At 38.0% G+C, this 12,519-nt stretch overlaps 1 protein-coding gene across 1 annotated transcript; it reads left to right on the top strand.

Moving 5' to 3' along the window:
* The first annotated feature begins 326 nt into the window (after nucleotides 1-326).
* si:dkey-43k4.5 (potassium voltage-gated channel subfamily S member 2) lies at nucleotides 327-10,900 on the top strand. The gene is given in 3 exon segments (XM_059497828.1): nucleotides 327-1,356; nucleotides 2,383-2,869; nucleotides 10,833-10,900. Coding segments are annotated over 3 exon segments (1,581 nt in total). The 5' UTR covers nucleotides 327-330.
* Nucleotides 10,901-12,519: the final 1,619 nt, after the last annotated feature.

Below are 12,519 nucleotides of genomic sequence, written 5' to 3' on the forward strand. Positions count from 1 at the left end.
TACTTTTACAAAAATATGTAAGAAGTACATGATTGTGCATCCACCACTACTATAGGCCTATGTAAAAACAAAAAAACAAACACAACAAAAAAACATAATAAATTATAAAAAGGATAACATTTTACATATAAAGAGTTAAATTTATTTCATGTTAAGAATCACAGGCTAAGCTGAGAGCCTCATACATAACAGGTTTTTTTTTTTTTGAGCTGAATGGCATGCATATTCAGTAACATCAGCATGCATTAAATGCCTCAGGAAGTAGGCAAAAATTAGGGTGCTTTAATTATATTAATATTTTTAATGTTAAAATGAACGAACCCATTATGAATGCCAGCTATACTAAAACAAATGTTGTCCTCTTTTTCTATTACAGTGTGTAGGTTGATCATGGTGAAGGAAAGACACACTTGGTGGTTTTTGAATCCGAAGGACAACCTTTTAAACATCAATGTGGGTGGGTTAAGACACACTCTATGTTCAAGCATTCTGAAGAAGTTTCCGGACACACGTCTTGGCCAGCTCTTGTCCTGTGACTCAGAAGAGGACATTCTACAGCTCTGTGATGATTTTGATGTTCAACAGAAAGAGTTTTACTTCGACCGTAACCCTGGCCTATTCCCTTATGTCCTGCACTTCTACCAGACTGGCAAGCTGCACATTATGGAAGAGCTGTGCATTTTCTCCTTCTCTCAGGAAATAGAGTACTGGGGCATCAGTGAATTTTTTCTGGACAGCTGCTGTAGTTACCGTTACCTTGATCGTAAACTAGAGAGACATCATAAATCATGGGATGAAGAGAGTGATGTTAGCAGTGTGGATACATCAGTTGATGAGATTTCTGATCTGAACAAAGATATTGAGCACTTTGAGGAAATGCGTTGTGGAAACATTCGAAAGTGTCTGTGGCTAACCCTGGAAAATCCAGGTTATTCAATTCCTAGCAAACTTTTCAGCTTGCTTTCCATTTGTGTGGTTTTAATATCAATTGTCACCATGTGTATCAATAGCATTCCAGAGTACCAGATATTTGATGAAAATGGTAATCAAACCGAAGACCCAACTATGCATGTTTTAGAAGTGTTCTGCATCTGCTGGTTTACCTTTGAGGTAGTAACACGAATGCTTCTTGCACCAAACCATCGTAAGTTCTTCCTGCTACCACTAAACCTGATTGATATCATCTCAGTGATGCCAATTTACATCACTGTCTTTTTTGATCTCATCATTGGGAGTGAGTCTGAGTTGGACAACTTGGGAAAACTGGTCCAGGTTTTGCGGCTGATGAGAATCTTCAGGGTGCTGAAGTTGGCTAGGCATTCAACAGGGTTAAGGTCACTAGGTGCTACACTACGGGTGAGAATATACCGCTACTCTTCAAGTGCATTTACAAGCTGTATATTGAAGTGGTGTTCAAACCTGCACTTGGAGTGAGACGCCCAGCAATTCACATTTTGTATGTTTAAAAACCCACTATGCTTCCTACTAATGCATACTATCCACCATAAGTATATCCAAGATTAGAATGAATTTGTCCCAAAATACAGTTTGTTGAAATGGGAATCCAAAGATACCTGGTTGATCTACTATTTCCAGAGGATTTTTTAAGCATACATCCATGCACAGTCTAACAGCTAATATTGTCCAAAAGCCCTCCTGATTTAAAATTACAAACACAAATATCAAAGAACTATAAACTTGGCATATGAGCATTAAATCTATGTACATATGTTCCTTACTTAAAAAAAAAAATCAATTAGGTTTAATGCTTGATTGCAAATTGTTACTAATTTTTGTAAGGCTAGACAAAAAAAAAAAAAAAAAATGGAATAAAAAATAACCTCACCACTCCACCAACTTCTCACTCACAACAGTAGCAAACAACAATGATACAATGATCCAGTTTCATGAATTCAAAACAGTAGGCACAAAAAAGCAGTGGTCAAATAACAGACAAACAGTCCAATGGACAAGCAAGACAAAAATGCCAATCCAATAAACAGGTAGAACATCATAACATAAGGCTGATCATCTGAATCAGGTGTGCTATATAAAGGGAGATGCAGTTCTGTGGGTCCCCAGAATCAGGATTGAAAACCACTGACATATTGATTAGTACTAACTGTAAATGTTTTGATTATGATTTATTGAACAAAATTAATCCATGACACCAGTAGCAAATAATCCATAAATAGCATATATTTTGACCTTTCTTTTTATTAAAAATTCCTTCCAATTATTAAAAAAATGGAGTACAAAAAAATACAAAATAATGGGATACAAAAAATTATTCCTGAACCAGTTCAGGCAACTCCATAGCTTTTAAGTGCTTCTACTTATATTTACCATTTTAAAAAATCATGTTTTTGTTTCTTTGTGTAGCACAGTTACAGAGAGGTTGGAATCTTATTACTGTACCTGGCAGTCGGCGTATCAGTGTTCTCCGGAATAGCTTACACTGCAGAATATGAAGAAGATGTTGGTTTGGACACGATCCCAGCCTGCTGGTGGTGGGGGACTGTTAGTATGACAACAGTGGGATATGGAGATGTAGTGCCAGTGACAGTGGCAGGAAAGCTTGCAGCATCTGGCTGCATCCTAAGCGGTACCTTAGTTGTGGCATTACCCATCACCATCATTTTCAACAAGTTCTCACATTTTTACCGCAAACAAAAAGCTCTTGAGGCTTCAGTGCGAAACAGCAACAACAAGAGGCTTATTATAAGACAACAGAGTAATAGTGAAGACAGCGCAATACATGGTCATAACCACTGTTTGGAGGATGAAGAGAAGGATGAAGATGTGAATTATGAGAGAGGAGTTGTCAACTTTTGCTATGAAGACCATCCACTGACGTATAGAGTCTGATGTCTCCACTATGCAAGAAAACGAATATTATACTAATATCAAACATCATATCCTGGCTGAAAATAGGGGGACAAATTGAAGGAAAACCTGTACAATCCAGTTGTTCCGCTATGCTGTGGGGAGCACTTTGCTGCTATGCTTTGGGTCCACTATCTCCCTTTGAGGAAAGAGTGTTTCTTAACCAGAAGGATGCACTTTTTTTAAGACCAGTCCTTCTGAGGCTTTTAGACTAGAGTTATCCTCAGCATTAAACAACAGAATGAGAGTCTAGTAAGTTGGCATGGCTCCACTGCAGTCACAGCATGAAAATACTATGAAAAATTAATTTTGGGGGTAAACTATATTGACAGTCTTTATATTATATAACTTTCTTTTAATGCAATACAGTGAACAACAACTGTCAGTGTTTTTTTTTTTTTTTTTTTTTTTATTATAAATTGGAATGTAAGCAATAATGCTGAAGTCAACTCACATTGATATTATATTTATATAATGCTTTATTCAGTACAAATAGTTTCAAAGCAGCTTCACAGTAATAAACAGGAAAATAACCCTGACAGTGTTACAAAGTGCACAATTTAGGAAAAACTTTAGTTATAAATATAAGTAAACTCTACATAACGTAGTTGCAAATAGTGGCATTATTTAGCTCAAGTAAGTTTAAGTGACTGTCAGTTTTGTAAAGTTGATCAGTTATAAAACAACTTCAAAGGAAGCTATACCAAAGGAAATAGTATTATTCAGCTCAATTTAAGACTGAATAGCCTTAGTGCAGTCAAATCAATTTCTGAAACAATAATTGTTTTAAACCCCAACTGAGCAACCAAAACTCCATCAGACAACAGCAGTGAAGAAAAAAATTTGTCATAATAACAATAATTCATTACATTTATATAGTGATTTTCTAGGCACTCAAAGCCTTCCTTGTGAGGAAACAGACACAGGTAGGGGTCCGGTTTTCTTCTGGCCTTAAATGAACAAACACTATGGGCCCTATTTTAATGATCTAAACGCAAAGTCTAAAGCACGCGGTGCAGGTGCACTCAGGGCGTGTCCAAATCCACTTTTGCTATTTTAAAGACGGAAAAATGGTTGGCACACCAGGGCGCATGGTCTAAACGGGTTGTCCCTATTCTCTTAATGAGTAATGGGTGTTTTTTTGGGCGTAATGTAAAAAACAGCTATTTGAAAGACTTGTAAAATATGAAATGAAAGAGAAAAAAGAGATGGTGAACAAACCATGCAAATGGTATCAGACTATTTTTGATAGACAATATCATATATATATACGATGGGTCACACGATGGGTTGAGGAGTTTGAAAATTAAATTATCCACATGACCTGCATAGTCACCAGGTCTCAACCCAACTTTTTGGCATCTTAGACAGTGCAAACCCATGACCTCAGCAATACTAGCATTTCTTGGGAATGGAACCCATGACCTCAGCATTGCGGTTTGTGATAGTGGTTTTAACACTTGCTGTGCATGATGTCCCAAACCACAAGTAAAGCTTTGCTTCAGCTGTTTATGCTCTTCCTCTAAATAGAGGTTTACTATAAAAATAGCAGTTTTGTATTGTATAGTCCTAAGACAACATGGCATAGAAGCTGATGTAAGGTACCTCTAAACAACCATTTTTTTCAATATATGAATATAATGAATGATTCTGATTTGTTATGAATCAACTATTCTTCATGGTAGAGCAACAATGGCCTTTATATATGTAAACATATATATAAAGACCATTGTACATATATACATATATAAAGGCCATTGTTGCTCTACCATGAAGAATAGTTGATTCATAACAAACCAGAGTCATTAATTTCATTCTCTAAGGTAGAGGGAACCTCAGGGGTGTCTAGTCCTTCTCCTAGAGCACATCACTGTCCTGCAGAGAGTAGCTCCAAGCAGCTCCAAAACACCCGCCTGGAAGTTTCTAGCAGAGATTGTCTTACTATTCCCAGTTGAAAAAAAAATAAAACTTTATTTCAGTACACTTAGTACCCTTCCTAATTTTGTACTTAGTATACCAAAACAGATTATTTAGTACTTATTTAAGATAAACATAAGTACATCTAAGTGTACTTAGCTCAGCTGTTCTTTTGGGACACCATGAATATGAATTAAAATGTGCTTTCAACATACTTTCTCTGTAAAATAAATAAATACATTTAGTTACCACTTGCAGTACAATTGAAAGCATCTTTCATACATTTTAAATATACTCATCATACATAGAAAATGCACTTATTAATTATTTACAATATTAGAATAATTCAGGTGCATCTAAGTTCTTTATTTATTTATTTTTTTTTTTTAAAAAGCAAACTTCCTTATATTCTAGATTCATTGCACAGAAACTGAAATATTTCAAGAGTTTTTTGTATTAATTCAGATGGTTATACTTTACAGCTTAGGAAAATAAAAAATTCAGTATCTCAAAAAATCTGAATATTTTCTCAAAGACCAATCAAAAAAAGTACTGGCACTGTGGGTAGGTGATAAATTCCTGCTTCAAAATTAAATCAGCATCTCTATAACGCTTGTCAGCAGATGAAAGCTGCTCCAAAATCTCCTGGTAGATGGCTACATTGACTTTGGACTTGATCAAATACAATGCACCCCAAATCACTGACTTCGGACATTTCACACTGGACTTTGTATTCTGTGCCTCTCGAGTCTTCCTCAAGACTCCAGACCTTGATTTCCAAATGAAATGCTAAATTTACTTTCATCTGAAAAGAGGACTTTGGACCACTGAGCAACAGTCCAGTTCTTTTTCTCCTTACCCCAGATGAAATGCTTCTGACATTTTTTCTGGTTCAGGAGTGGCTTGGTTCTAGGAATTTGACAGCTGTAGCCTGAAGATAGCATTTGTAGTTTTCCTGAAGATGTCTGAGTGTGGTGACTCTTGATGCGCTGACTCCGGCTTCAGTCCACTTCTTGTGAAGTTCTTCCAAGTTCTTGAGCTTTTCCTGACAATCTCCCCAAGGCTGTGGTCATCCCTGTTGCTTGTGCACCTTTTCCTACCACACTTTTTCCTTCCAGTTAACTTTCAATGAATATATTGTGATACAGCTCTCTGTGAACAGCCAGCCCTTTCAGCAATGACCTTCTGTGGCTTACCCTCCTTGTGGAGGGTGTTGATGATTGTCTTCTGGACCATTGCCAATCAGTAGTCTTTCTCATAATTGTGGTTGCATGTTCTAAACTAGCCCAAAAGGTACCCAGTATTTATACTCAAAATTAATCAAACGAATCAAGCTCAAAATTGAATATTTAAATTTTATTATATTTAAAATATTTACATTTAAACTGAATTTTTAATTTTCCTAAGCTGTAAATTGTAACCATCAGGATTAATACAAAAAATATTTTGAAATATTTCAGTTTGTGTGCAATGAATCTAGAAAATAAGAATTTTTTTATTTATTACAAAAATAAATACCTTTTCCATGATATTTAATTTTTTTAGATGCACCTGTATATAATGTATATATACAAAATGTATTTATAATGTATTACTCACATACTTTAATAGATTAAATAATTAAATTCAATTGTAATTATGTTAACACGTTTTATATGATATACTTACATGTTTATGGTGGCTTTATATAGCAGAATCAATTACACTATTACTATGTCATTAGTAGCACTTTTTCACATAAAAAATATAGCACTTCAAGTACTTTATGCTAAAAGTATACTTGTTTTTAAATTTTTAATTTGGGTACACATCTAAACACACTCTAAAAAATCATGTTCCATGAAGATACTTTGTCAATTTCCTATCGTAAATATTTCAAAACCTAATTTTTGCTTAGTAATATGCATTGCTAATGACTTCATTTGGGCAGCTTTAAAAGTGAGTTTCTCAATATTTTGATTATAATTATAATTTTTTGCACCCTCATATTCGAGATATTCAAATAGGTGTATCTAAGCCAAATATTGTCCTATCCTACCAAACCATACATCAATGGAGACCTTATTTCAGCAGAAGATGTACCTCAATGCAATTTCACTTTCAAAAGATAGACCCTTTTGACTGGTTTTGTGGTCCAGGGTCTCATTTGCTGGTAGTAACACCTGACTGGAAGTTTCTAGTGATCCTGAAGACTTTGATTAGCTAGTTCAATTTGTTTAAATAGGTTTAAGGCTAAACTCTGCTGAAAGGTGGGCATCAATGAACAGAACTTGACATCCCTGCTCTTCCTTCTTCTTAGCTCTCCTCATATTCCATTCCATCATGAACAGTTTTCCCCAAATCTGCTAATGGTTGTCATTACTTGTTCTTTCCCTACCCTCCCCTCTTTCTGCTTTTACTCTTTATTTAACCTGCTACATCTTGTTTACCTGCTCTTCTCTCCAATTCTTTCTCCTACTGCGCTTCCTCTACCAACTCTACCTCTTTTAAGTCTTATCTCTTTTTACAAGTGTTTTTATAAGTCCACCTTGTTTTTACAGTTTCTTCACAGTCAGCCATTGTTTCTTTCTTTGCTCTGAATATTCACAAGTTACTACTGCTACACCATCTATTCTATGTAAACTTTAGGTTGGGGAAATATATGTGTAGTGCTTAGAGAAAATAATGTATACATTTTATTTATTTATTGAAAAATGTATGAAGGATCAAATATGCAAAAATGAAAAAAAAAAATGCATAAATATATGAATCAATGAGCTTACTATTTTTTGTGATATTTCATTTAATTTTTATACCTTTAATATGTTCAATAATTGTTATACATTGACAACACTTAATATACTACACAGCTGATCACAGTGTAAGCATAAAAAGGCAGAAGGTGCAATGCATACCAGCTTTTCGCTTCGGAGCCGAGAGACAACATCGTTCTGCTCCATCCAAGTGTCTTCAGTGAGCTACGAGTTCAATGCCCTCTTGGAAGCTTGTGGTGTTGGCGGTACGTTGCTGCGGGTATGCGGTGGTTCTGCTGGTCCCGCTTGAAAAGTATCTGGATGCCTGGCTAGTGCTACCCAGCCCATCTCGGTGGCTTCTGCGGACCATCAGCCTCGGCAGCCTCAGTTCGCCCGACATCCCCCATGTTCAACCGCATCCACTTCACAACAGTGAGGGAGGCCGATGCTCCTGTCTTGCATGTGGAGATCTCAGTCCTACTGGGGAAGGACGCGGTAGAGCTGGTCCCTCCAGCCGATATGAGGACCGGGTTTTACAGCCCTTACTTCATTGCATCCGTCCCCGAGATTTGAGAGAGGTTTGCAGCGATTGACCTGAAGGATGCGTACTTTCATGTGTTGATCCTTCCGCACCACAGACCTTTTCTGTGGTTTGAATTTAAAGAATAGGCATATCAGTAGGTCCTGCCCTTCGGGGCTGTCCCTGTCCCCCTGTTTCTTCACGAAAGTCACAGAGGCAGATTTTGTTCCCCTCAGAGAGCAGGGTGTTCACATCCTCAACTATCTTGACTATTGGCATATTCTAGCACAGTCTCTGGATCAGTTGTACAAGCAAAGGCACCTGGTGCTCCGGCACCTCAGCCTATTGGGTCTTCGGGTCAACTGGGAAAAGAGCAAACTCTCCCCGATGCAGAGGATCTCTTTTCTCTGTATGGAGTTGGATTCGGTCGAACAGACAGCACGCCTCACAGAGGAACATGCACAGTCGGAGATGACCTGCTTGAATTCAGACAAGCGTAGGACGGCAATCCCACTGAAACTATTTCAGAAGCTCCTGGGGCATATGGTAGCTGCAGCTGCACGTACACAGCTAGGGCTATTGCATATGAGACTGCTTCAGCACTGGCTTTGTGGCCGAGTCCTGAGAGTTGCCTAGAGTTGTTAACAGTGCGCCTGCCTCAAGCTAAGCTCCGGAGAGAGTGGCGACTCCATCCCCATATAGTCCAGCTGATTTAGAGACATTTCGGGGCCGCTCAGGTAGACCTGTTTGCCTCACCAGAGACCTCTCACTGCCAGTTGTTCTACTGAAGGGAAGACTTGGCATGGATGCACTGGCACACAGCTGGCCGTGGGGCCTGTGCAATTATGCATTTCCCCCAGTGAGCCTTCTCGCACAGACACTGTGCAAGGTCAGGGAGGACAAGGAGCAGGTCTTGCTTGTGGCGCCGTAATGGCCCACTCGGACCTGGTTCCCTGAACTAGTGACAACTCTTCCCTGGAGGATTTCTCTGAAGAAGGATCTTCTGACTCAGAGACGGGGCACTCTATGGCACCCATGTTCAGACCTCTGGAAACTTCATGTCTGGTCCCTGGACAGGCCGGGGAGGTTCTTGGTGACCTACCCCAAGAGGTAGTGGATTGCACTCAGTCAAGCTAAAGTTTATTTAAAAATGTAAATCTCTACTCCTAATCTACTGACGTGGTTCAGCTTGATTGTCTCTGAGTTTTATGTCAATTAAATATAATACTATAGTGAGCGAGTAGAGAACAGTCAAGGTTTTATATTAATTCCCGCTCTTTCCTGTTTCTGCCGACTTCTGAAGTCTCTATTGGCCTATTAACATATCTTTGTTCCATCTGCACACTGAAAACCAGTTTCTGAAACAACAGACACCAGAGAGCAATGGATTTGGACTGACATAGGACCATTGGACTGACAAGAAATGAATTTTGGCTTTGTTTGTTTGTTTGTTTGTAATTTTTTAGTTTTTCTTACTGGTCAAGAGAAAAAAAAAGCCCCATTCTCCAAGATATGTGGCCCAGTTGTAAGTGCTTAGTGACATTTTACCATTCAAATAAGATTGGTATCATGGTTCAGATGTGATGGTCCAATAGTCAGAGTAACCATTCAGTCTGATCAGTTATTTGGTCTCAAGTGGCATTGCCAGGAAAAATAAGCAAAGAAATGTGTAAATACAGCTAACCTAAAAGTTTAAACAGGGAACAAAAAACACAATGGGAGATGGAGACAGGTCTTCCAGACAGTGAATTATTATGGATGACTTTGCCTGACAGTGCAAATATGTATGAAATTACAACACTGTAATTTTTCAACACTGTTGAAAAAAAAAACAGCATTTACAAATATGCTGCAAACAAATGTACATTCCAGCCTTGTATAACAAAGTGAAAGATGATATTCTGAAAGAGATACAAGACATCTCCTTTTACTCTGCCACTACTCTGTGGTCAAGCTTAAATGTGATATTATGTATGAGCTTGACCATACATTACATAACTGTTGACTAGACTCTGCAGTCCAGACAGACCAGATACAACCCCCAGAACCATATACTACTGATGTATTTGCCAAAGCCATGAGCACTGGATGAGGGCGAAATTACCTGAATAACTACAGTCAGTGGTGCCAACACTGCCTCTGCAGAATGCCTATGTCAACATCATTGCCTCTTTAGCTCTGCCCACAGATTTCACACATGCAATAGGAATGGGGGGGGGATACAAAGACATGCAAACACAGGGTTACTTGAGTGCTACTTGAGGATTACTTGTCCCGCTCTAATAGCAGTGCTCCAAGCGGGATTTGAACTGGTGTCTCTGGCATCTGAGATATGCACATTAACAAAGACTATAAAGATCACAGCCTCTAATGCCTGTCACTAGCACACCTCTTGAGATCAAGGGAGTGAGGTTTACCTTCACAGTGCTTATTAGCTGACCTCCACTACACTCACCTCCCTAATCCTCACTCGCATCCTGGTCATGGCTCTAATGTAACCCCTCCAAGTCTACTTGTCCCACTCAGAGCGTTTCCAGCATGGGAGGCAGGCGTGCTAACAAGGATGCTTAAGACCACAGTCTCTAACATCACTATGGTTTAAGACTATAGTGCACACTTTTTTTTAATCTTAGCCTAACTGTTACGCCGGCAAGTTTTGTGTGCTTACTCTACTAAGATACTTTACTCGCACCAGCTGTTGACTTGTGGTGCTTGTGGTAGACCAGGCCGGTGGTTTGCAGATTGTCCCTGATGAAACATTATCATCAATCTACTAGCAGAATTTCCTCCAGAAGTGGTAGATGAACTGGAGCCCCTGGACACCACATCCTCTAGAAGCCCTTGAATCCAGAAACGCTGGTCCATATCCACTGGGGTATCTTGTCAAGATAGTCTTCACAGTTTGGTACTTCTAACAGTTCCCTAAGCATCAACCATTGACAAGTGACAGAGGCATTTTAAATGGCAAAGGCCATTGTAGGAAACTGTAAGGTGTTATAGGGGCAGAGTACCTTCCAGAAACTGGGACTTTCAAGTACTTCTTCAGAAGATCCAATTTAATAATGAAACAAGCTGACCCAACCATAACATCACAATCCTCAATTTAAGGAAATGATAAGGGATCAGGCTCACATTATTCACTTTTAATTAATGTTTGACATGGTACAGCACAGAATACTTCCTGATTATCTACTTTATCACATTGTTCTTTGGGAGCAATGGTAGCAATGAACAAACTGTCAAAAAAGGATGTTTCTTCAGCATGCTTATATGACATAGACACATTTTACATCAATTATAAGTGGTCCAAATGGCATCATTAGCATTACTCATCTTGTTAAAAATGTAAAGACCAGAAAAAACTTACCTCATATTGTGTACCAGGAACAGGAAGAAGGACACATTAACACAGACTGAATTACATGACTTCAGTTGAGACCAACTCTTAATTGCTTTACTGAGCTCATTGTTTCTGCTTAAGTGATCACTTGATGTTAATTAACGGCATGATTAGTATAAACTTAGAACTGTACATTTATGCTATATGGATTTTACTTTGACACAGCCACCTCTGATAATCGATCAACATTAATGTTAGGTAAAGTTGCTTTAATATGTATCATGAAAAGTATTATACAAATAAATGTGAAATTTGAGACAGTAAAAACATACCGTTTACCTTAATCTCTTCGAACCTGATGAAACCTACTTAAAAGTTTTAACAGTATCGTTACTGTGTTGAATCCTTACTTTTTTGAATTGCTTATCAAATTTTTGCCTGTATGCTTCAGGTAGCCATTTGTACTGGAGCACTGCAGACTTGACAGCATCATAATCCAACGATGCTGTCATTCAATACATGTACATGGGCAACAATATTCAATTTTAACAAGATTAAGACAATTCTCTGACAATATGAATCTACCATGTAAACAGAGATTTTTGATTACCTTAATCCAGCTAAAGTCATACTTGAAGTAAACACAAATTGAATTAAGACGTGGAGTATTCCTATGTTAGCCACATTATTGAGTGTAGTACAGACATGTACACACCTTAATCACATTATTACCATCATATAGAAATTTTCGTCTCATTTTGCGACAGGATACACACAAGGCAGTGACCCGTTTGATGGCACACAAAAGAGTGAGGCTTTAACAACTCTGTCATCTGTTAGTTATTATTGTCTGTTAATAATTTGTCATGCACATATAGCATATATACATATATGTATATGGCACCAAAACAAAGAAGAACTGTATGTTGATACATGAAATTCTTGGGGACATTAAATGGCGTTGCATAGGGACATAATGACGTGTGCCATTAATCAATCTTTGTACTATACATGTAAAATGGGAACATGAAAGTAATATTCTTAAAGCAACTCATGTAAACACCTTAATCATAATACTGTCTTATTCAGAATAAGGTACAGAAATATATTAATGATGCCCATGT

This window comes from Carassius carassius, chromosome 17 (genome assembly GCF_963082965.1).
Source record: "Carassius carassius chromosome 17, fCarCar2.1, whole genome shotgun sequence".
In the NCBI taxonomy this organism is placed as follows: Eukaryota; Metazoa; Chordata; class Actinopteri; order Cypriniformes; family Cyprinidae; genus Carassius; species Carassius carassius.